Raw genomic sequence first — 23,423 nt, forward strand, 5'->3', positions numbered from 1 at the left:
CCCTGTGGAAATGCAGCAGTGACGTGACAGACTTCCGGATTTTATATTGAGTGCTGACGTGGCATGTTGTAAGGAATTTCGCGTTTTGCGGTGCAAATTGCGGCAGCTGTACGGATAGCTTTTCTCTACGCGAAAACTGTGCAGATTCTATGCAATGCTGATTTTGGCAGTTTTGAAGCTTTTGGGGCTATTTGCTTTATTTTAAAAGGCTTTTTAAATATGGCAGCTTTTGGGGCTCTGCTTTTAGCATTCCTTGTAAACTTATAAATAAGTGGGCAGGGCTCCCACTCTGCAGAGCATTTGGACGCAGAGTCTGAGAGTGAGACCCCTCCCACTCCTTGTACTTTGAGTTGCAGATTAATACAAAAAGAAATACCGAAAGGGGTGCCAGTCTTTGGGGCCAATATCTCTAGGCACGGAACTCCGCTGTGTCGAATCAATTGTGAACTGTGAACTGTTTTGAAGTAAATCTCTGCTATGTCGCGGTAGAATCTTGACTTGGAGTGACCAAGTTTGTTACAGTGGTATCAGAGCGCGGCCGATTTCTCTTCTACCGGGAAATCCGATTCTTTTCTCGCGACACTTATGGATTCAAACAGAGATCAATCGATTTCCTCTGCATCTGGGAATGTGGGAAGAGATCACGAAGAAGATTCTCACGAGGAGTACGACCCGCCTCGGCCTACTCAGGCGGAGATTGAAGAGATGGAGCGTCGACAATTGGTTGACGATGCGACAAAGATCATGATCAATCTTGCGAAGGATCCCAAATTTGCAAAATTTTTAACTCAGACCTCCTTCGACGAGGTGCACTCTCAGTGGCGTAAGGCGACATCCGGTACACTCGGGGCAGCCATGGGACTTGCCGGCGGTGTCATCTTCGCGGCTGAAATCTGCAGCAACCTCCTCTTTCTACTAGCGCTGGCCTTTCTGGGTGTCCGAGAGTGAGAGAGGTTCGCTTTTATTGCCCTTGGCAGCCGCAGGAATAGGTTGTATCCCCCCCCCCTCCCCCCAAACAACGAGAATAGGGAAGCTTTGGGGTGCTTAGGGCTGAAGAGAGAGAAATCTCTTTGTTGCTGCCAGAAAAAGGGGGAGAGAGGTCGTGGGCTGCCAGGAAAAGCAAGAGAGAGGGGGCGCTGGGTTTTTGGCTGCTTATCTGTGGCTGCCCACTTTTTAAAACGGTCTGAACTATTAAAAACTCAGTAAAACCTTATAAGCTGAAAACAATGCTTACACACTCTCAACGTAGGCGTCCTTGGATGCAGTCTCATGCACACATGCAATGCCAACATAGACCTCTTTACGAGAAAGCATCTGCTTTCCCGAAAAGCAACCCACTTTGTCAGAAAGCATTTGTTTTTCCTCAAAGTTTGCTTTGAACCCATCTTCATTCAAGTGCTTGCTCATTCTTGTGCACAATTCTAACACAATTTGGAATTTCCTTCCGATTATGGATATTCCCTTCTCGATGCTCTTTCTAACAGAACTCATGGTACAATCTGCTTTGCAATGCTCAATGTCACCCATCCTATGACGCATCAGAGATGTCCGTTTGCGGATGGTCGAATATTTCTTCCCGATGCTCCGTGTCACCCATCCAATGTTGCACATCAGAAGTACTTGTTTTTGGTGGCCTTACAGATATTCCCATTCACAATGCTGTCGGTGATGATGCACTAGAAATATTTGTACTCGGATGTCTCCGCCGAGAACTCATAATTTCAATCATTCATTTAGAATTATTTTTCCTTGTGTCTCAAGAGAGAAAATCCTCTCACTTGTAAATCCAATAGAGTTTTTTTTTTCTCCAAGTAAAGCTAATTTAGCAACATCCGTCTCACTTATAAACAGTTGCCCTCAACTGTAGAGGTCCAACTAAACTGCCCAGAGAGAAAGCGGGTAAACTGCCAAATCTTACTTAATGGTGAGTTGAGCTGGTCTTTTCTCAAAAGAGAACTTAAAAATTCCATTAAACAAAAAAATTCAATAATTCAATACTTACCTTACCCGTTCGAAAGTAGATGGGGTACTTAACTTCATTACGAGAATTCATGTCCTTCCTCTAGTACCTCGAGGATATCTTTCACCAATCATCAACGTTACGTGTTACGTAGGCAACTCGTCATTCTCATCTTTCCAAAAGGTCGGAAGTTTCCTTATCCAAGAATTTGTTAACTCAATTCTGCCTTCTCAATCTCGAGAAGAATAATCTTCCTAGAAATCAATCTAGGTATCTGCGCTTGCACGTAGTTGTGCGTAGTCTTGAGGATATTTAACCTTATCTAGTCCTCCCAAGGTTGCATAAGCTCTCATCAATCTAGTCTCTGCTGCTCTCTTCAATGAAAACGCCGGTCCACTGCAGACTACCCCAAGATAGGTGTATGCATCTGTATACTCCACCGTCTCCTGGCCAACTGTGGTGTGGTGTTAAACACCATAACCTTGGTTTTCCCCAGGTTAACAGACAATCCATCATCGTGGGCAAATGTGGACAAAGCATCTAAATGACGCTGCAGCTTCTCGAGGGAGTCAGAAATCAACAGAATATCATCAGCATATAATAATAGTGGGATCCATGTCCTTGACGACTGTGCTCCTCTATCACCATCCCTCTCAATGTAGTCAGCAACCTCATCCACATACATGCCAAATAGTGTAGGAGATAGCGGACAGTGCTGTTTCACCCCAATAGTGGAGTGAACCGAATCAGAAATCCCCTCTGGAGTGCGTACATACCCCACTACTAACTTGTATAGAGCCACGATCCCCCAAATCAACTCTTTGGGTACCCCCATCTCCTGGAGAGAGAAGGAATCGGGCAGTGGAGGGATATCCTGTGGCAAGGAGGGGATGGTGCTGCGGAGCTGGTTGCAATACTGCGCAAGTAGTAGGGAAGTGAGGACGCAAGTGAGGGGGGAGTGGATGTGAGGCCCATAGGAGACGTGGGGGGGGGCGGGGGGGCGCTGGTGATGGCAAAGGGAAGCAGCAACAGCAGCAAGCGAATCCGCTTTGATTGAAAAAGAGAAACTTGAACTCCCATATTCACTATTTTCTGGCGCAGAATATATATCATACATACATGAACGCATGAATGGTGGCTAAAGGATCTGGGCATAAGATGTTGAAACTTTTGAAAATGGTATCTGGCACATAGTAATGAGGTATCTTCACCTAACAAACAAGGTGACTAGAAAAGAGTTCGTCAGTTTTCCTTAAGCTTTGAGCACATTTTGAAACTTTTTTAGACTTGAAGATTTCTTTATTGTGATAGAAAGAACGATCGTCATGTCAACCCTCGTGTATGTCCACATGGAACCATGTTGAATACATACTAGTTTCGCATGGCAAAACTCAGTCGAACTAGTTGTGTATCAGGAACATTTTGTACTGATGGGCATTATTTTATTGCACTACAGTGGATGGTGTCATTGAATGATGGATCTGAGCATTTTGATCTCCTTCCAATTTTGGCAAGTAAACATGATCACTATTGTAATTGTAGATTTGGTTAGCTATTAATATACTAGCAAAAATTTTCACTACTGTGTGCTTGATTTGGATGTTACAGAAAGATCTCAAGTTAGGATCTGAAGCTCTGGAAGTTCCTCATCCGCGTTTTGTGGCAGATGATAGCAATGCAGCCATAGAGGCCAGACGCAAGTTCTTGGTTTGTGTTTGTTCCAATATATGCTTAAAAACTTAGTTTGTGCTTGTTCCATGGTGGTGTTCTGTTTTGTGGTAACTTGTAGGAAAGGAATAACTTGGTCTTCATTTTATGTTGGTCTTTTCGTTGAACCTATTTTTTTTCTCCCGTCCACCACAAAAAACTTTAGGAGACAAGAATTTGCAAGCAACTTCTCATATGCAACATTGATCACTCTACGAAAATCTTTTTTTTTTTTTTTGGTGCTGTGTTGTTTTGGACTTGGACCATCGTTATGGATAAGTTTGGGCTCCGCTTTTGTGATTTTATACGACCCTCAAGACAGATTGGCTGATTTCATCTTTGTGGTGTTCCTTTGTTCAGATCACAGCTCAAAAAATTTATGCTTAATTGCAACCGCACTCATGGGAATCTGAAGCGTACAATACTTTGGCATAGGCAACAGTCCCTTGTTTGGTGACCGCACTCATGGGAAGTTGAAGTATCCAATACTTAGGCATAGGCAACAGTCCCTTGCTTGATGAAGGAATTGTTTGGCCTGAATACAGAAAAGTCACCATCTTCTTAAGGGAAGTGTGTTTCTGTGTAGGTTATTTCCTGTTGGCAGTGTGCTTGCCCATTGCAAATTGTTGATGAACAGTGTGGATGTCTACAACATTCAGCAGAGACTCATGCACATATGTTTTTAGTTTGCCCACATTCCAGGGATTTCTTTTCACAACTTACCAGATGTCTATGTGTGAAATTTCCTTTTGCGAGCTACAGGAAATCATTATCAATGTTTGGCATCGTATCACGCTCTTTGTGGGATGCTTCCGTTTTCTTTACATGGTTTGATAATGGGCTTTATAGTCTCTTTAGGACCAATCACATGCTCCTTCAAACTTCAAGAGACTCTTCTGCTTTAGATATTGGATTTCCTCTTTTCGTAGGGTTGAGATATCCTTTCATACATTAGAGTTTATCTGTCAATGACGAGTGTAACATGCCATCACTGCCGTGTCACCGTATTGAGTTATGGCCTACTCATTGTACATTACCTTTGTTGTGAGTCTTCCCTCATCATGAGGACATACAGTAATTGTCACAAAGTGATCATGTGGCACCTCTACAAAAGAGGAGAGCACATTGTAAGTGATGGTGGCAATTTGTACGGACTGTTGATGTGTCATCCGATAAAACATGGTGCAATTTTTGAGAGCTGACGTGGAAGCCTTGATGCAAAAAGAGCAGTGCTTTTGGGCGCTAATTCAATTGATGCTATATCTATGCTTTTGGCGAGTTGCCTTTAAATATGAGCCTTGGGGGAGGCTCCTCTCAGTCTAACAGTTGCAGATTGAGTTCCTCCTGGCAGTTATACCTTCTAAAGATCAATATAAACGAAATATGAAATGAAATGTTATATTAACGTCTTCAAAAGGCCAAAATGACCTATGAGACCAAACTGTTACAAAATTGTGAATCTGATACCATGTCTGGGTACAAAAATACTAGAACAAAAGTACTACTACTACTAGAATCCATCCTCATCTGCACTGTGGATGTCGAGAGAGTATGGCTCGAATCCTCTGCTGTAGTTTCCGTCGATGCTGTGTAGCCCCTCTCCTCAATCGTGGCCGTCTTGATCTCCGTAGCTCCAGTGCTCGGTCGATGAGAGTGCCGGAAGTGGTCGAATGAGTGTGGGCCGAGCTCTGCAGTGATGGCTGCTCCACTGGCTGTCCCATATCTAGTGAAAAGTAATCTGTAATTTGTAATCTTCCATGAGCACTCTCCTCCTCCAGTGATTACCTCTCCCGAGACTTGGGATCAGTATGCAGCATCATTATATACAGTACCTGGGCAACCACCATTACCAGACCCTCTAGAGCCATGTCCAGCCACTAGTACCTTCTTTACCACTGAGATGGTGAAGAACGCCATTGACAGGATGAGGACTAGGAGAGCATATGATCATGATGGTTTGGTGGCAGAGCACTTGATACATGCTAGAGATTTACTGTCAGAGGTTCTTGCGCGGTTGTTTAACCGTGTCATGTGTGAGGGACTACCCGAGTCCTGGAGATTATCTACTATTGTACCTCTCTTCAAGGCAGGGGAGGGAACTACCGTACTATTATGATAGGGCACACATTGGCACGGTTGTATGCATCCATTCTTGAACAGCAACTGAGTAAATGGGCAAAAAATGAGGGCATACGAGCAGCAGGACAAGCTGGATTCAGGAGGGGTTTCTCCACTTTGGACCATATTCTTACACTCGGAGCCATTATTGAGGAGGGTCGGGCACATGGGAGACGGATGTATTGCTGCTTTGTGGACTTCCGCAAAGCATTTGACACAGTGCCGAGAGCCAGATTGATGCACAGGCTACTGAAGTTGGGAGTACCCACAGAGATCATATGGGGGATCATGGCTTTATACGGCTCAGTGACTGGCCAGGTACGCACTCTTGAGGGGATTTCTGACATTGTTCATTCCACTATTGGAGTGAAACAGGGGTGTCCTTTGTCCCCTACACTTTTTGGTATGTATTTAGATGAGGTCTCTGACTACATTGACAGAGAGGGTGACAGAGGCGCTCAGCTAGCAGGGACATGGATCCCTTTATTATTATATGCTGATGATATTGTGTTGATATCAGAGTCGCCAGAGGGCATGCAGAGACATTTGGATGCATTGCACAACTTTGCAGAGGATAGTGGACTGTCTGTGAACCTTGGTAAAACCAAGGTTATGGTGTTTAACACCACACCACAGATGGTCAAGAGATCGGCACCTACACTCGTATATGGTCAGGGCACTGTGGAGTACACAGATGAATATACATATCTGGGGGTGGTATTCATAGGACCGAGGTATACTCTGAGGAGAGCAGTAGAGACTAGACTGTCCAGAGCCTATGCGGCATTGGGAGGGCTAGAGAGGATGTGTTCGCAGGTTCAGTTTCAAGAACCACGAACAAAGTTATGGCTCTTTGATACTTTGGTTGCTTCAGCTATGCTTTATGGGGTCCAAGTATGGGGACCATCTGTGAATCATGACAGTTGGAGGAACATGGAGAGACCCTTGGTATTTATGATATCCCGGATGATTAGAGCCAAGGCCTCCGTACCACATGCGATTATTCGAGCGGAGGTAGCCGCCCCTCCTATAGAGATTGAGGCTCTTACCAGATCAGTGTCCTTTATGCACAGTCTATGGGATACACAGAGGCAGATATACTAGATTGGCTCTTGAGTCCTCTAGACAGTTAGCGACGCAGGGAGATGCATCATGTTGGTATGTGCAGATGACCTCATGGTTTCAGAGGCATGGTCTTAGCATGGATAGATTGCCTCCCTTTCAGTATTCCCTGGATGCACCCTCCCTGCCAGTCACACGGACGGAGATCACTAGACTCATACGTCAGGATCTTATACAATTGGACACAAGGAGGACATGGGTAGAGCCGATGCAGGAGTTGGGCACGAAGATGGCTTTCTACAAAGAGCACCTTCTCCAACTTTCGGGAGATGGGTTCGTCCGAGCTACATGGACACTCATTTATCTCATGGTCTGCGATGTGCTATTGGTCAAATTCGCACATCCTCACACCAGCTGGAGATTGAGACGGGTAGATTCAGAGGGATACCACCGGAGTCTAGGATATGTCAACTATGCGGTAGAGAACCAGAGACAGAGCTACACTACATATGCGACTGCAATGTGTATTATGAGATACGAGGGCGCTTCCATTGCTTATTCAGGGAGGGTTTTGGACCCCTAGATAGAGTCATGAGGTATCAGGACCAGAGATGCCTTGGCTTATATCTACTTGAGCTACACCGACATAGAGATAGTCTGTTGGGGAGACATGGAGTACGACAGTCGCAGAGACAGATCATAGACTTCTTTGGATCGAGGGAGCCAAGAGACCAACCACCAACACAGGGTTGTACCCGCATTCATACCAGAGGCACCCTCATTGACAAGGCGACTGAGCTCGGGAGATCGAGATGACCATGACCCAGACACAGGAACACACTCCATCGACGGAGACTCCAGCAGAGGATCAGAGGCATTCTAGCACGACACCCAGATTGTCATTGAGGGCCTATTCTACATTTTCACATTACACATTTCATTTTTTGTACTTTCAGTACTTTTTGTACTTGAATTTCAGACATTGTATTAGATTCACCACTTTGTATCTGATGGTCTCATAGGTCATTTTGGCCTTTTGAAGACGTTAATATATCATTTCATTTCATTTCATTTCTCTAGCTCTCCCCAATAAAGTGTCTCTTTATCTGTGTAACTCAAGTAGATATAGCCCAAGACATCTCTGATCCTCATAACTCATGACCCTAGAGAAAGGACTGAAACCCTCTCTAAATAAGTAGTGGAAACGGCCCCGAATCTCATAGTACACTGTGCAATGACATATGTAATGTAGCTCTGTCTCTGGCTCTAGCTGCCATAAGTGGCATATCCTGTTGTCTGCTGGTATCCCTTTGAATCTACCAGTCTCAATCTCCAGCTGATGTGAGGATGTGCATATCTGACCAATGGCACACCGCAAACCATGTGTATCCATGTAGCTGGGTCAAATCACAAACCCATCTCCTTTGAGGTGGAGAAGATGCTCTCTATAGAAAGCCATCTTCGTGCCCAACTCCTATGGCGGCTCTATCCATGTCCTCCTGGGAACTAGCTGGATCAGGTCTTGACGAATGAGTCTAGTAATCTCCACCCGTGTAAGAGACATCGAGGGTGTTTGAAGAGAGTACTGGAAAGGGGGCAGCCTGTCCATGGTGAAGCCATGCATCTGAAACCATGATGTCATCTGTGCATACCAGCATGAAGTGTCCCCCTGAAGAGCTAAATGTCTAGAATACTCAAGTGCCAGTCTATATCTATCTCTAGTAGTATCCCACAAGCTGTGCACAAGAGAGACTGATCTGGTAAGCGCCTCAATCTCCATAGGAGGGGCAGCTAGCTCTGCTCGAATGATAGCGTGGGGTACGGAGGCCTTGGCTCTGATCAGTCGAGAGATCACAAATACCTAGGGCCTCTCCACACGTCCCCAACCATCCTTGCCTACAGAAGCCTCCCATATCTGCACCGCATACAACATAGCTGAGGCTACTAAAGTATCAAAGAGCCATAACTTTGTCCGAGGTTCCCGAAACTGAACCTGCGAACACATCCTCTCCAAGCCTCCTAGGGCGGCATAAGCTCCAGTCAGTCTAGTCTCGGCTGCTCTCCCCAAAGAAAACCTCGGCCCAGTGAAGACAACCCCAAGGTAAGTGTGTGCATCTGTATACTCGACAATCTCCTGACCATATGTGAAAGTCGGTGCTGATCTCCTGATCCATTGGTGTGGTGTTAAACACCATAACCTTGGTTTTACCTAGGTTTACAAACAATCCACTATCCTCTGCAAAATTGTGTAATGCATCCAACTTTCTTTACCATCTTGGTGGTAAAGAAGGTGCTGGTAGGTGGGCATGGCTCTGTAGGAACTGGAAGGGGTCCCTGTCCAAGAACTGTATATAGCGATGTCGCATACTGGCCCCACACATCAGGAGAAGTAATCATGGGGGGAGCGGAGTGCTCATGAAAGAATCGCCATGCCTCTCCCGAGTCTCTACTCAAGAACAACCGATACAAGTCTCGCTCCATCTTGGCCAAGTAAGCTCGTTTCTTCCGTCGCACACGGCACTGGGAAGCAATCCGAGACTGTCTGTAAGTGATGACTCCTAAAAGAAGATCTCTCTGGAGCTAGGCTCTCATCTCTCTGCACTCCTCATCATACCAACTATTCTAGGGCATGCTCCCAGAATGTCGCCTTCGACTCGGCTGAGTGTGTGGGTATGCCTCTGATGCTGCACCATGTAGTGTCTCAGTCAGTAAAGTGGTGCACTCCTCCACTGAGAGACCATGTCTGGTTGTGCATAGACGGCTATAGATCTCCACTGTATAAACCTCACCACTCCGTGTCTATTGTGTGAAATCTCTCTCTCAGTTTCAGTTGTATTGAAGTGTTAAAGTCTATTTTAGTTTTGTTATTTCGGTTGGCACGTGTTGCCCTTGCGGTTACGGTTGTATCAAAGCTTTAGTTGTTTGCTATGTTGACAAGAAAATCGATCCTACCAAAACAAACAAGATGACCTTTATACCAATGAGTACTTCTAGTTTCTCATCGATGAACTACATCACATCGTCTTGAAACATCCTTGACAGAATTTTCTTATTTTGCAGAACTTCCATAGTTCTTGAATCACATGCTACCGCCATTGATGCCTTAGGGTTTCTATCCTCAAGCACCAAACAGTGCAAGAGATTCTTTTCGATAGTCTACATAAGCTTCTATTCCACTTGGGGGAGTTTTTTGTCAGATGGTTGCAACACCTGATGTTGCATCACCTTTGCCGCCACGTCCTCCAGCGCCTCTTGTGTTTCACGAGTGGAATCCATATGCATACCCCTATTATCCACCACTGGTACCTGTAGTGTCTCAACTCAAGGTCTTCGAGGATGGTGGATCTATGGTAAAATTTGTACTTTTTCGGGAGTGAGATCGGAAGAAAGCATTGCAGTTTCTTCAGCAGTTCGACAATATGGGAACTACACAGAAGAATCCAAAATTTCTCGAGCAGGTGCTTTCCTTATAGATAATGCTATGCAGTGATGAAGTTGTTTAACCACAAAGCCTCATGCTCCAAAGACTTGGCAAGCTTTCAAGAATAGTTTTGCTCGAAATTATGTGATCTCCTTATATGAAACACAACTTCGGGCAGAATGGGGTAACGTGAAAACGCTAGCCATTGAGACTATGGAAGATTACAAAAAGAAGTTTTTGGATATCTATATCGCTCCTTCTTTAAGACTTTAACCTTGGAGGACCAGTGCGAGCGCTACACTATCGGATTACTGTCTCCACTTCAGGAATAGTGAGTTTCATTTATCCAAAATTTCTAGAAAACATGGATTTTGAGTACGACCAGTTTGCTGGAGGCACTGAAGTAGAGCTAGCTATAGGAGATACCAATACAGTTGTTTCTCCAATTAATGTCCTTCTTGTCACCATTCAGGGGTACCTTGGCAAGAATGACTTCCATATGGTGAAGCTCATCAAAGTGATACTACTACCATTCATATCCCTATCGGCAACAGAACCATTAGTTTGAACCAAGATGGCAAGGTAGGTGTTCTTTGAGTCCAGCTTATGGAGCTAACCTTGAATGATTTTTGCTTTTGCTTTTGTATTTATAAATTTTTTGGAACCTATCTGAGAATATGTTTGGGAATTGTTTGAAATAAATTATATTTTCTTTGAACTTGTTTTGGTGCTGATTGAACTTGTTTGATGCTGGTTTCAATGCTATTTGATGAACCTCTAAGCCGCGCAGACTACGGTCTGGTGATCATTTAGTCATAAATAGAAGCCTCTGAATGGTGGATGTTGTGGTTTGCGGATCGTTTAGTTGTACTTGCAACCTCTAGAGGGGGTAGGTTGCGGTCTAGGCATGGTTTAGTTGTATATGGAACCCTCTGAATGGCGCAGGCTACGGTGTGGGGATCGGTTGGTTATAAGTGGAATTTAAATTCTGTTTGGCCAGACTACGGTTTGAACGTTATCCATATGGGCCAAGTTTATGTTTTTATGTTTTGTGACTGCATCCATGCCCTTTGCATAGGATTTGTAAAGCATATGATTCTGGTGCATCAATAGTTCCAATTTTGATGAGATAGACTGTGTATGTGGTCATGACAGAAACTCAGTACGCTGAACTTTGTGTTGATGTATGCTCATCTGTGTGTGTGTGTGTGGTGTGTGTTGTGTTTGGGAGCATATGTTAGTACCTAGTTCTACACCCACTATTGGGCGCTGACGACGTTAGTGGGGATGTCGTGGTATTTAGTCAATACTATGCATGATGGAGCTGATGGTTATATTGTCTTGTGGGTGACTACCATGGGTCTGTACCTTGCACTTTCCTTTTAAGGGTGAATCTGGGCCTATCTTGGATTCATCTAGGTATATTTTTTAGTCGTATGTCGGACATGCAGACTTCACATTGTGAAGTTTTCGTCCGAGTTACGACCAGTTGATATTGTGCTAATTCTTTCAATCTTTTGCGGTGCGTATGCCCTATCAACTACCTCATTTTTGTGCTAATTTTTTCGATTTAATGCTTCTTTTAGTGCTAGGCTTCATTATGGCTGAGTCTGCCCTTGATCTGCGGAGTCATGACAGAAACTCAGTACGCTGAACTTTGTGTTGATGTATGCTCATGTGTGTGTGTGTGTGTGGTGTGTGTTGTGTTTGGGAGCATATGTTAGTACCTAGTTCTACACCCACTATTGGGCACTGACGACGTTAGTGGGGATGTCGTGGTATTTAGTCAATACTATGCATGATGGAGCTGATGGTTATATTGTCTTGTGGGTGACTACCATGGGTCTGTACCTTGCACTTTCCTTTTAAGGGTGAATCTAGGCCTATCCTGGATTCATCTAGGTATATTTTTTAGTCGTATAGCGGACATGCAGACTTCACATTGTGAAGTTTTCGTCCGAGTTACGACCGGTTGATATTGTGCTAATTCTTTCAATCTTTTGCGGTGCGTATGCCCTATCAACTACCTCATTTTTGTGCTAATTTTTTCGATTTAATGCTTCTTTTAGTGCTAGGCTTCATTATGGCTGAGTCTGCCCTTGATCTGCGGAGTCATGACAGAAACTCAGTACGCTGAACTTTGTGTTGATGTATGCTCATCTGTGTGTGTGTGTGTGTGGTGTGTGTTGTGTTTGGGAGCATATGTTAGTACCTAGTTCTACACCCACTATTGGGCACTGACGACGTTAGTGGGGATGTCGTGGTATTTAGTCAATACTATGCATGATGGAGCTGATGGTTATATTGTCTTGTGGGTGACTACCATGGGTCTGTACCTTGCACTTTCCTTTTAAGGGTGAATCTGGGCCTATCCTGGATTCATCTAGGTATATTTTTTAGTCGTATAGCGGACATGCAGACTTCACATTGTGAAGTTTTCGTCCGAGTTACGACCGGTTGATATTGTGCTAATTCTTTCAATCTTTTGCGGTGCGTATGCCCTATCAACTACCTCATTTTTGTGCTAATTTTTTCGATTTAATGCTTCTTTTAGTGCTAGGCTTCATTATGGCTGAGTCTGCCCTTGATCTCCGGAGTCATGACAGAAACTCAGTACGCTGAACTTTGTGTTGATGTATGCTCATCTGTGTGTGTGTGTGTGTGGTGTGTGTTGTGTTTGGGAGCATATGTTAGTACCTAGTTCTACACCCACTATTGGGCACTGACGACGTTAGTGGGGATGTCGTGGTATTTAGTCAATACTATGCATGATGGAGCTGATGGTTATATTGTCTTGTGGGTGACTACCATGGGTCTGTACCTTGCACTTTCCTTTTAAGGGTGAATCTGGGCCTATCTTGGATTCATCTAGGTATATGTGTATGTGGTCTAGTGCATCTAGACACCCCTGAGAGATCAGTGTGATCTGGGTGTGATGGCTAATATTGCTACACCGGAATATCAAGAGTTCTGATGAAGATGAGATGATTGAATAGAAATCTGATTGTGGAACTGTATGTATGGTGTAGTGCATGCTAGAGAATGTGTTGTCTGTGATGATTGTGATTGGCATATATGCATGAAGGTTGTTTCTGCTAAAGAATCAGATTGAACTTTGCAAGTGTAATCACGGGCAATTACTCTTATTGTAGAGGGGGGGTGCACAAAGTGTGGATGTGGAATTTCTACAGAAGAGGAGAGCAAATTGCTAGTGATGACACGGCAAACTGTACGGAATGCTCCATTGACCCACTGAGAGGAAGGGGCCCAGATGCCAGAGTTGTGATGAAGGCCCGTTGTTGTCGCTGTGCACTATCCGATGTGCCAGGGATGCTTTCATACTGTCCTCTAAGAGTGTGGATCAACAGCTCTTATCAAAATGCTTGAATTGACTCTGGGGATGGCTTTGCTCTGATCTCGAAGACTTGAACACATCTCCCTCGCCATACAAACCATAGGCCAAGACTGTTGATCATCTCCCATATAGGATCTCTAATCTCTGAATCTTGTATTGGAAGATCCTCTACCAACTGGCAGAGCTATGTCCTACCTGGGAGATCCTCTGCCAACTGACAGAGCTATGTCATGCCTGCCTGGAAGCAAACACGTGGAATCCTTGGCTCCATCTCGTACCTAATTGCTGTGCTGGTAGTAGCCGACCATGCTGCAGATTGCCATGTGAAGATCATATTTGGCAGTATCGTGGCCATCACCCGTACGATCTTGAGCCAGATCTGTTGGGCCTCAGGGCAGTCCTATAAGTAGTGCCGTTGTGTCTCGACTGGGTGCCCACATCCAGGGCAAGTTGCTGAATGGCCACATCGTGCTAGCGAGACCCCCACTGCTATGCCTCTATCAGCAACAAGCCATTGAAAAACTGTGATCTGTCTCAGCTGGTGGGAGCCCCAAAGATGTGACCAGAAATCGTGCAGAACGCTGCCAATGCTGTGTTGCCATTGATGTAGCCTCCTGTCGGGCAAGCAGTACTTACTCTGGCAGGCTGCAGAATACTGGAAAAGGGTAATGCCAGGATGGTCTGGGGAGGTGAATCGATTGTGCGAAAACCACTCTCCTGGGTCCCAATCAAGCTATGCAAGAGGTCGGGCTCCAAGAACCCAAAGTCTCCACTCTCCTCGAACTGCCTTAGTCGGATTGGGGTCAATATGCCATTGCCGCTTGATTGCACCCACCACTCTGATCGTCTAGAAGATGCACTCATCAATCACCATTGCCTCTGTCATAAGTGGAGAGAGCTTGCCGCCCTCTTGTACCTCACAGAAGAAGCAGGCTCTCTCTCACGTGCAAGCGCTGACCCCTATCAAAATCTTCAACCCTGTGAAAGCACCCATCCATATAGGGGCCTGAAGCTCAAAAGGGATGTGCCAATCCAACAGGAGAGCTGCCTCGATATTCCATTACATTCTCTCTCTAACTTTATATCCGCCGGCAGGCATTTGAACTACATCCACTCTCCATAGCTCTGTGTTGGCCCTGCCGCCATAGAACCCCAAGGTACACGAGGCCTGATGCCTAGCATGTGGGGGTGCTCTGTACGTATCCTGGGATTCTATATGAATGGTTGGCTGAGCCTCTCCTCCATACAAGTGGGTTGTCTCTGCATTAAGCCAGGTCTGGTGCGGAGCAAACTCCCAATAAATCTGATCTCCCACCCTTTACTCAAGCCAGTCCGGCAGGCCTCAACATCGAGTCTTTGGTTGCCAAGCCCTCCTGCAGTGGAGTCCACGAACAATAAGCTTTCCAAGCAAGGTGCTACTCTGTGAGTGAGGAGCAGCTAATCTTTGTGGTCCAAGCTCAATGGTGGCAATGTTGTTCCGTGAATCATGCAAGATCTCCTGAACAGCGAAGCTGAGTCATTTGCAGATCATTATGAGTGGACTACAACAAGCAAGCAAACTTCAGAAAGTTTGTTTATTTGCTGAATAAGTCACAAGTCGGGTTTGGCGGTGGCTACTACTATTTCAAGAGTTTGTACCTTCTAGTCGCTACAGATTATGTTACAAAATCGGGAGAGGCACTGGCCACCACTGACTGCACCGATAACACGGTGGCAAAGTTCTTGTATGAGAATAAGGTTTGGGTGCCCTCTTGAGATCACTAGTGATCGAGACAGCACTTTGTCAATGGATCGATCTCGACAATGCTAACAAATTACAAGATCTTCCATCGCAAGTCTTGCTCATACCAACCTAGAGCCAATGGGAAAGCAAATAGCACGAACAATCTAATTGCACCCTTTGAAAAGCTTGCCATGTGCATCCAACTTCATGGGCTCAGGCAATCCTTAGCACCCTTTGAGCAGATCGCACTTCTTTCAAAGCAACGACCAACCACACCCCCTTTCAACTGGCTTTCAGCTTACAAGCCATTGCTCCATTTGAATTCAACTCTGAATCATCTAGAATGGGCAGCCTTTGTATCATTTGCCCATCTCTCTCGTCTATCCATGGTGGAAGAGAGTAGTGTGTTAGCTTCCATTGCTCTCCAAGCCAAGCAACTTCGTTGCAAAGCATGGCATGATCGTCATCTTTGCAAGCCCAAAATAGTTCAAGGCTCCTTGGTGTTGCTCTATCAACCGCGTACCAGAAAAAAGAAGAGAAGCATGGCAAGGGCCATATAAAGTGCAAGAAATTTTGTCACAAGGCGAAGTGCAATTGACCACCCTAGACGATGTTCCTTTGTTGCTTGTAAATTATCCAAAGTTAAAGTGCTATTATACACAACTCGAGGAATCCGCCAGGCTATTATGCGTTCCAGATGAAACTTTAAAACTGCAGCATCCACCAAAGCCTACCGGTTCACTTTGTTCAGCCGTTAGCTCCTCCATGAGTCCCTCTTTCTCTGTCGTCACAGAGTGTTCTTCTCTTATCATATGTAACCGTAGTATTATCATTCCTAAAACCTTGTATTTCCCATGAACTTGTTGATAATGTAAATTCATTTTTAAAACCTATCTTATCTCGCTTTCTCTGTCGTTCATGTATGTTGATTTTTTGAGCTCTTTTTAGTGGTTTATCTTCTGCTTTTCATGTCCAATCTTTCTCATTCCTCGGAATTCACCCATTAACTTAAGCAAATTGCACAAACTTACTCCTCCTCACACACACACACACACACACACACACACACACACACACACACACATATAATCACAAAAGCAAGGGACACAAGAAAAAAAAACCTAATTCACTCACTTTATTTGCTACTAAACAAAACTAGATAAAACAAACAAGTATTCACTAAAAGATGGTTTTAGAAAAGGCATAAGCAAAATAAGTTGAAGCATCTTACTTGGCTAAAACTTGAAACAAGTACTCAACTTTAAACTAACAAGGATATACATCTCCAAGACTTAATTCTAGAAATTAGACTCCACACAACAACTTCTAAAGGAACAAATTCTTAAATCCTAATGTAAGTTAAATACTAAAAATGAATACTACTACGAACCTACGAAGAAGAGGCTGAAAATAACCAAAGAAGTACAAAGATCCAAACTTGACAATATGTGACCTCAACTTCGTTGCTTGTCCAAACAAGATGAACAAGATTATCACCTTTATCATGCATAGGCTGGACAATAGCTATGCCAGCCGTACTCACGTCGTCAAGTTTGTAGAGAGCTCATTTATGCTTTGAACGTACTCTATAAAACCAATGAACCGAGTTTCTATCACCCTCCGGAGGTGATGGACATACTCAACCATGATAAAGGATAGCATTTGTCAAGCAAGAGTAAAAATAAAAGAAGAAAAGATCTAAACATCAAAATAGTATGTTACTGAGTCAAACAATAAGTGGCTTTTAAGCTTCTCACTTTTATTGAATTTACTACTGATTATCTTTAACATTCCAAAGGAAGAAACATTGAAAATAAACTTACTACGACGCAAAAATGAACAAACGTTTTTCATGATTCTTTTGAATGAGTATCCTTTCTCAACAAGTAAAGAAATAAGATGACACGATTGAACAATGAAAGCAGATTTACTAGATTAAAGACGAGAAAATCTAAATAGTTAAGGGCAAATGACACCATATTTAGCTAAAAGAGAAATGTTCGGCAAATTCCGGTTCAAGGCGTTTATCATAGATATCTATTTTTAATCCCAAGGAAGTTCGAAAAATTTTAAGGTCTAAAATGGCAAAAAATTACTATTTGTGGTAGAGTTAAGTTCACAAATTTTCTTAGGATAAATTCTTCCACCTATAAAACACAAATCCAAGTACATAAAATCTTGAAAAGAAGGAACTTAAGGAACAAAAAGATCATCTACAAAGTGCCTTACATTGCATAACTTGTGCAAAAATATTGGGCAAATGTTAGCAACGACATGACGCTCCATAAAATCACACATAAGTAAAAAGTCAAAAATTAGCAAGAAAAACAACACAATTGGTGCCCACAGAGTTACCAATTGTTTGCTTGAAAAGAGAATCACCGATGGTTATATATAAATTATCCAAAAGAAAATCTAGCCAAGATATGATGTTAATATCATTTAGAATCCTGGTGAATCTCTTTTTTCTTTTGTCCATGTTTACATTCTTACTTTTTCAACCATGAAAAGTCAAAGCTAAAGGCTGACTTTTCTACTAGCAATGCCTTATATCTATCGTTCTCAAACTTGTATGCGAATACTTTTGAAATAAGAGACTTGAATTCAAATTTAAGGTCCTCCAAAGTCAGCTTTGAATACACCGTTGTTAAGTCAAAAGTTTGGAGACATAAAGGAAAATATTTCTCCTTAGTGCTTCTTGAATAGTTCAAAAACTTTATAACAAGAGTTACACCTACTAAATCATTCAAAATCCAACTTGAATTAGTAGGTACGTTTGCTTCCTTTAGAAGATTTTTCGACGTTCATTTATGCTAGGTAAAATGGCTTTGAAACAATAAGTAAGCCATTTGGAAACCTTTGTTAGAGAGGTTTTATACAAAGAAGCTATAAATCTAGGTTTTTATAGGATTTTTTTGGAACTCTCAAGTGGTATACAAAAATGGTAATTTAGGTTGCCACTTGAAACCAAAAGACTTACAAAAGTCTTGATGTTTCAATCTCTTGCATCGAAAGATCACAACCAATGTAAGTTTGAGAGTTTACTTCACCTAACAAGCATTTTAAATATAACTTTTTGCACGTAACAACAAAGTTATTAGAGCACTTTTCTACGTACTGTGCCGTCGAGAGGTTGTTGTTGTCCTCTATGTCCTCGAACCTCCTGCTAGGCTGGCCTAGCATTTGTTGTAGGCTTCTCTCTTAGTGCCTCTTTACGTTTGTCGTTGGGAGCTCGGTTGACTCGGAGCCTAGCGTGGAGGTCGGGGTTGCCACCGAGAGCAACCACTGGCTAGGTGTCCTATCTGCAGGCAAATGAAGCACTAATTAGGCAGCCCCAAGTACTTGACGTGCTGCCTAATCCAACCTTCACCAACCGTGGGTAGCAAGACTACCTTCAGTAAGGAGTGTCGGGCCCTGACCAAGACACGAATGGATGGGATACTGGCTGCCTTTGCAGCCACTAATGCTGCTGTCCTTGGGGAATCAATGAAGGTGTCTATCAAATCCTCGATACGAGGAAGCAAAGGGTAGTACTTCCTATGCAATCGCGGGAAGCAGACCATCACTGTGAAGTCCATCTCCTCGGCAGATTCAGCCGATGAAGGGTCAAATCCATGTCGCCAAGGTCTGAAATATGCTCTCGAAGCACCAAGAGCAAGAGGGCTCATCTGTAAAACCTTGGCCACCATCACTGGCCCCTCAAACTCCACTTGATAAAATTCATGTCCAAGGATCTGAATGTTGATGAGTTTGCCAACCTCTGTAAGAAGGCGGGCTTATATAAGATCTCGAACCTCCCCTCGGCTAGGGCGAGTGCCAATTATGTCAACAATCTTGCAAATGACTGAAATTGCCTCTATCCTGTCAACTTCCGCCGCAAGGCTCGCTTTCTCTCCTGACGAAAGAGAAGGTGTGATGGATGGTTCTGCGGAGTCGGTTGAGGGGGCTGCTGACGAGTCCTTGTGTGGTGGAGCAGATCCCTCTTATCAGAATTTGTGTCCACGGCTGTGCAAGAGAAGAGAAGCGGCGATCGAAGAAGTTGAGAGTGGGGGGGATAGAAAAACAATTAAATTTTCCGCTTGGGCCACCAAGCAGGGGATACACAAGCAAGGGGAACGACCACGAACTGGGACGCGAGGGGAGGGGGAGTCAAGCTGTGGGCTCAATGGGCAGCGCAAGAATGGCGTGCCGAAGGGGACAGGAACACAAGCTGAAGGGGTGGGCAGCATGGAGGGCAAAAGGTGACGGGCTGCGAGGAGGGCAGCAATGGGGAGAGGGCGAGGCCAAGGAGAGCAGCTGGGCAAGGAGAAGGGGGTGGGTAGTTGAAGCGCAGGGCGTGGATAGCATAGCGAGCAACTCACTCTTGTTTTCTTGGGTGCTAATTCAATTGATGCTTTTGAGAAGCTTTGTGTATCTATACTTTTGGCTAGTGGCCTTTAAATATGAGCCTTGGGGGAGCTTCCTTTCAGTCTAGCAGTTGCATATTGAAGAGAGGGTTCCTCTCGGCAATTGTACCTTTTGAAGATCTATATAAAAGAAATACCAAAAGGAGCACCACACCGCTAGGGTTTTGGGGCCAGAGCATTTGGGAGTGGAACTCTGCCACTCTGTGTCTTTTAGTTGTGTTGATGTGTTAAAGTCTGTTCCAATTCTGCTCTTTCAGTCGGCACGTGGTGCCCTTGCTCTTACAATAATACAAAAAAAGGTGGATGTGTGTGTGTGGTGTCTTCAAAATGCCAAAATGACCTATGAAACCAAAGTGATACAATCTTGGTGGATCTAATACAATGTCTGGGTACAAAATAAAAATGAAGTAAAGTAAAAAACTAAAATCATCATCATCATCAATGTCCGAGGATGCCCGGCATCAGGCGTTGTCCGAGAATGTATTGCGTCGGTCGCTAAAGAGCATCGTCAATGCCCGCCTTTGTAAATAGTCGTACTGGGATGTCTCCCATGTCCAGAATAGTCCCGATCCTTTGATGAAGTCTCCATCGATTTTGTGGTCGCCCTCGTAGACGTGGCATCTAGCTCTCCTGAGCTCAATGGCTTTGTCAACTAATATACCTCTGATATAGGTGGGCTCTGAAGTTTTCTGTGAAACTTGCTCATCTGACTGCCGAGTCTCTGCTCTAAAGAAACTAGTGATCTCCCTCTGTGAATACTCCCACAACCTGATCTCCTCAAGAGACTCTCCCTGTGTCTGCACAGCTCTAGCAAAAACAACACGAGGCATCTCTGATCTTGATATCTCATGACTCTAGCCAGTGGGCCAAAGCCGTCTCTGAATAGACAATGAAAGCGGCCTCGTATCTCGTAGTATACCGAACAATGACGTATGTGATGTAACTCTATCTTTGGCTCTATATAACACAACTGGCAAATCGGGGCCTCTGCTGATACTCTCTCAAATTTGCCAGTCTCTATCTCTAACTGATGCAATGATGTGCGCATCTGACCAATAGTACATCATATCCCATGGGATAAATGAGTGTCCATATAGGCAGGTCTGATCATATATCCATCCTCTGTAGAAAGAAATCTTCATCTCCAACTCCTGTGTCAGCTGTATCCATGTGCTCCTGGTATCTAGCTGAATCAGATCCTGACGTATGAGTCTAGTGATCTCTGCCCATCTGAGAGATAGGGAGGGTGATCCAAGGAGTACTAGAATGGAGGTATTCTATCCATGTTGAAACCATGATGTCATCTGCCCATACCAGCATGTTGTATCCCCTTATAATGCTAGCTGTCGAGATGACTCAAGGGCTAGCCGAGCATATCTGTCTCTAGGGAGGTCCCATAAACTATGCATGAAGGATACTGATCTAGTAAGTGCCTCGATCATGAGAGGAGGGGCAGCTAGCTCGGCTCGAATAATCTCATGTGACACTGAGGCCTTAGCCCGAATTATAGAGACTAAAGGCCTCTCCATACATCTCCATCCATCAGTGCTACCAGATCTGCCATGGTGGTCCACTAAGGGTCCCCATATCTGAACTCCGTAAAGCATAGCTGAAGCCACTAGAGTGTCAAAAAGCCAGACCTTTGTTTGAGGTTTCCTAAAAGAGAACCTGCGAACACATCCTCTTCAATCCTCCCAAGGCTGCATAAGCTCTCATAAGTGTAGTCTCTGAAGACTACCCCAAGATAGGTGTATGCATCTGTATACTCCACCGTCTCTTGGCTGTATGTAAATGTGGGTGCTGACCTCCAGACCCACTATGGGGTGGTGAACACCATAACCTTGGTTTCCCCAGGTTAATAGATATTCCATTATCATGAACAAATGTGTACAAAGCATCTAAGTGACACTGCATCCCCTCTGGGGAGTCAAAAATCAACACAATATCATCAGAAGATAACAATAGTGGGATCCATGTCCCTACCAATTGTGCTCCTCTATCACCATCCCTCCCAATGTAGTCGGAAACATCATTCACATACATGCCAATTAGTGTAGGAGATAGCGGGCAACCTTGGTTCACCCCGAAAGTGGAGTAAACCAAATTAGAAATCCCCTTTGGAGTGCGTACATGCCCCACTGCTGACCTGTATATTGCCATGATCCCCCAAATCAACTTTGTGGGTGGCCCCATCTCCTACAGTCTACATGTCAATCTAGCTCTGGGCATTGTATGGAAGGGTTTGCGGAAATTCACAAAGCAAAATAGAGCTGTCTCCCATGTGATCTCCCCTTCTCAATAATGGGTCTGATTGTTAGAATATGATCAAGAGCAGAGAAACCTTTTCTTAAACCTGCCTGTCTTGCTGCTTGTACACCCTCTCTCTTTGCGGTAGTTCCTACTACCTAGGCTTCATAGGGGCTCTTGACTTCAAGATAGGTACGATAGTAGACAAACTCCAAGTATCAGGTAGTCCCTCACACATGGCATGGTTGAACATCACTACTAGAAGCTCTGCAAGTAGATCTGTGGCATGTATAAAATGCTCTGCTACTAGGCCATCATGATCATATACTCTCTTGGTCCTCATCCTATCAATGGCCTTCTTTATCATCTCGGCAGCAAAGAAAGCACATGTGTGTGGGCATGGCTCTGGCGGATCCGGAAGAGGTGGCTGCCCTGAGACTGTGTAGAGAGATGATGCATACTGAGAGAAAGCTACGTTCTATGTTTTTTGTGCTTTTTGCTAAGTGTGCTGCCTCAATGCGTGTGCACGTGTGTCGTGTGTGTTGTATAACGGAGAGTGTGCATGTGCGTTTGTACTCGATATTCAAAATATCTCCACTGAATTGTATGAGGGATTCCGCCTCACCTACTATCAGCTCTTTCAAAGTTACGAAACAGATGGTCGCAGAGTCCTCAAAAATGGGTGAAATCCAAGCTTGCTTATTGGAGGATCTTGAGGATGCGCGGAATGCTGGGAGGGTCAGGAACCCACGACTAAGGTTCTCATTCCAGTTCAAGCCCTCATGGACCCTGTGGCATAGTATGCTCTCAATGCGGTTATTTTGTTCTCTGCGGGCAAGATACCAACTGTGCAAGACGTGGGCTAGTTGGGTAGATTTCCTTGTTAAATGCCAGGTAGTTAGAGGTGTTTACTTTGGTGCCATGGGATTCTATGAAGTCTTGTTGGTAGACATTAACGCTTGCAATATTTGCTTGAATTATCCCCATTGTTTTTTGGTACTTAAATGATGCATGTATTGCCCTGGGCTCTTACCAAAGACTACCAAAGCCTCATCCTCCACAAGTACCTATGGGTGGAAATAGTTGACTTTCCACGCACTTGGAGACACTTTCTTCCTATGCGTGCTTCTCACTTGCCAATACAAATTGGTTTTGTGTGCTTTGGGACACAGATGCTCCCGCCCCTGAAGGCTGGGGGACTCTCTCATTGAGAAACACCCCTTCAAGCTCAAACGGGGAAAATTTGCGAATTCATGCTTTCGCTATGGTAAATTTGGACACATGCAATCTGAATGTCCTGAGCCTAATTTGTAACCTTCTTCAGCTATTCCAGAGCTTGTTGTTTCCAATGAGAAAGAGATCTCTAACCCTAGATCACCCTCCATGGGGGCCTCTACTTGCGTGTTACTCCACCTCCTGATAAA

General features: G+C 44.3%; 2 protein-coding genes across 2 annotated transcripts in view; one reads left to right on the forward strand and one right to left on the reverse strand.

The window, feature by feature from the left end:
• Positions 1-23,423, forward strand: part of LOC147421085 (dynein regulatory complex protein 11-like) — a 118,173-nt gene that overhangs the window by 37,900 nt on the left and 56,850 nt on the right. The window contains exons 5-6 of the mRNA XM_086505193.1: positions 3,417-3,470; positions 3,569-3,667. Of these exons, the coding sequence (XP_086361319.1) occupies positions 3,417-3,470; positions 3,569-3,667 (153 nt within the window). The remainder of the gene's footprint in view (positions 1-3,416; positions 3,471-3,568; positions 3,668-23,423) is intronic.
• Positions 18,092-19,850, reverse strand: LOC147421086 (uncharacterized). Its single transcript, XM_086505192.1, has 2 exons — positions 18,739-19,850; positions 18,092-18,648 (listed from the first exon to the last, which is right to left on the reverse strand). The coding sequence occupies exons 1-2, from the start codon at positions 19,033-19,035 to the stop codon at positions 18,595-18,597; spliced, it is 351 nt and encodes a 116-aa protein (XP_086361318.1). The 5' UTR covers positions 19,036-19,850; the 3' UTR covers positions 18,092-18,594.

Source organism: Adiantum capillus-veneris, chromosome 28, assembly GCF_014529385.1.
Source record: "Adiantum capillus-veneris isolate H3 chromosome 28, ASM1452938v2, whole genome shotgun sequence".
NCBI classification, from domain to species: Eukaryota; Viridiplantae; Streptophyta; class Polypodiopsida; order Polypodiales; family Pteridaceae; genus Adiantum; species Adiantum capillus-veneris.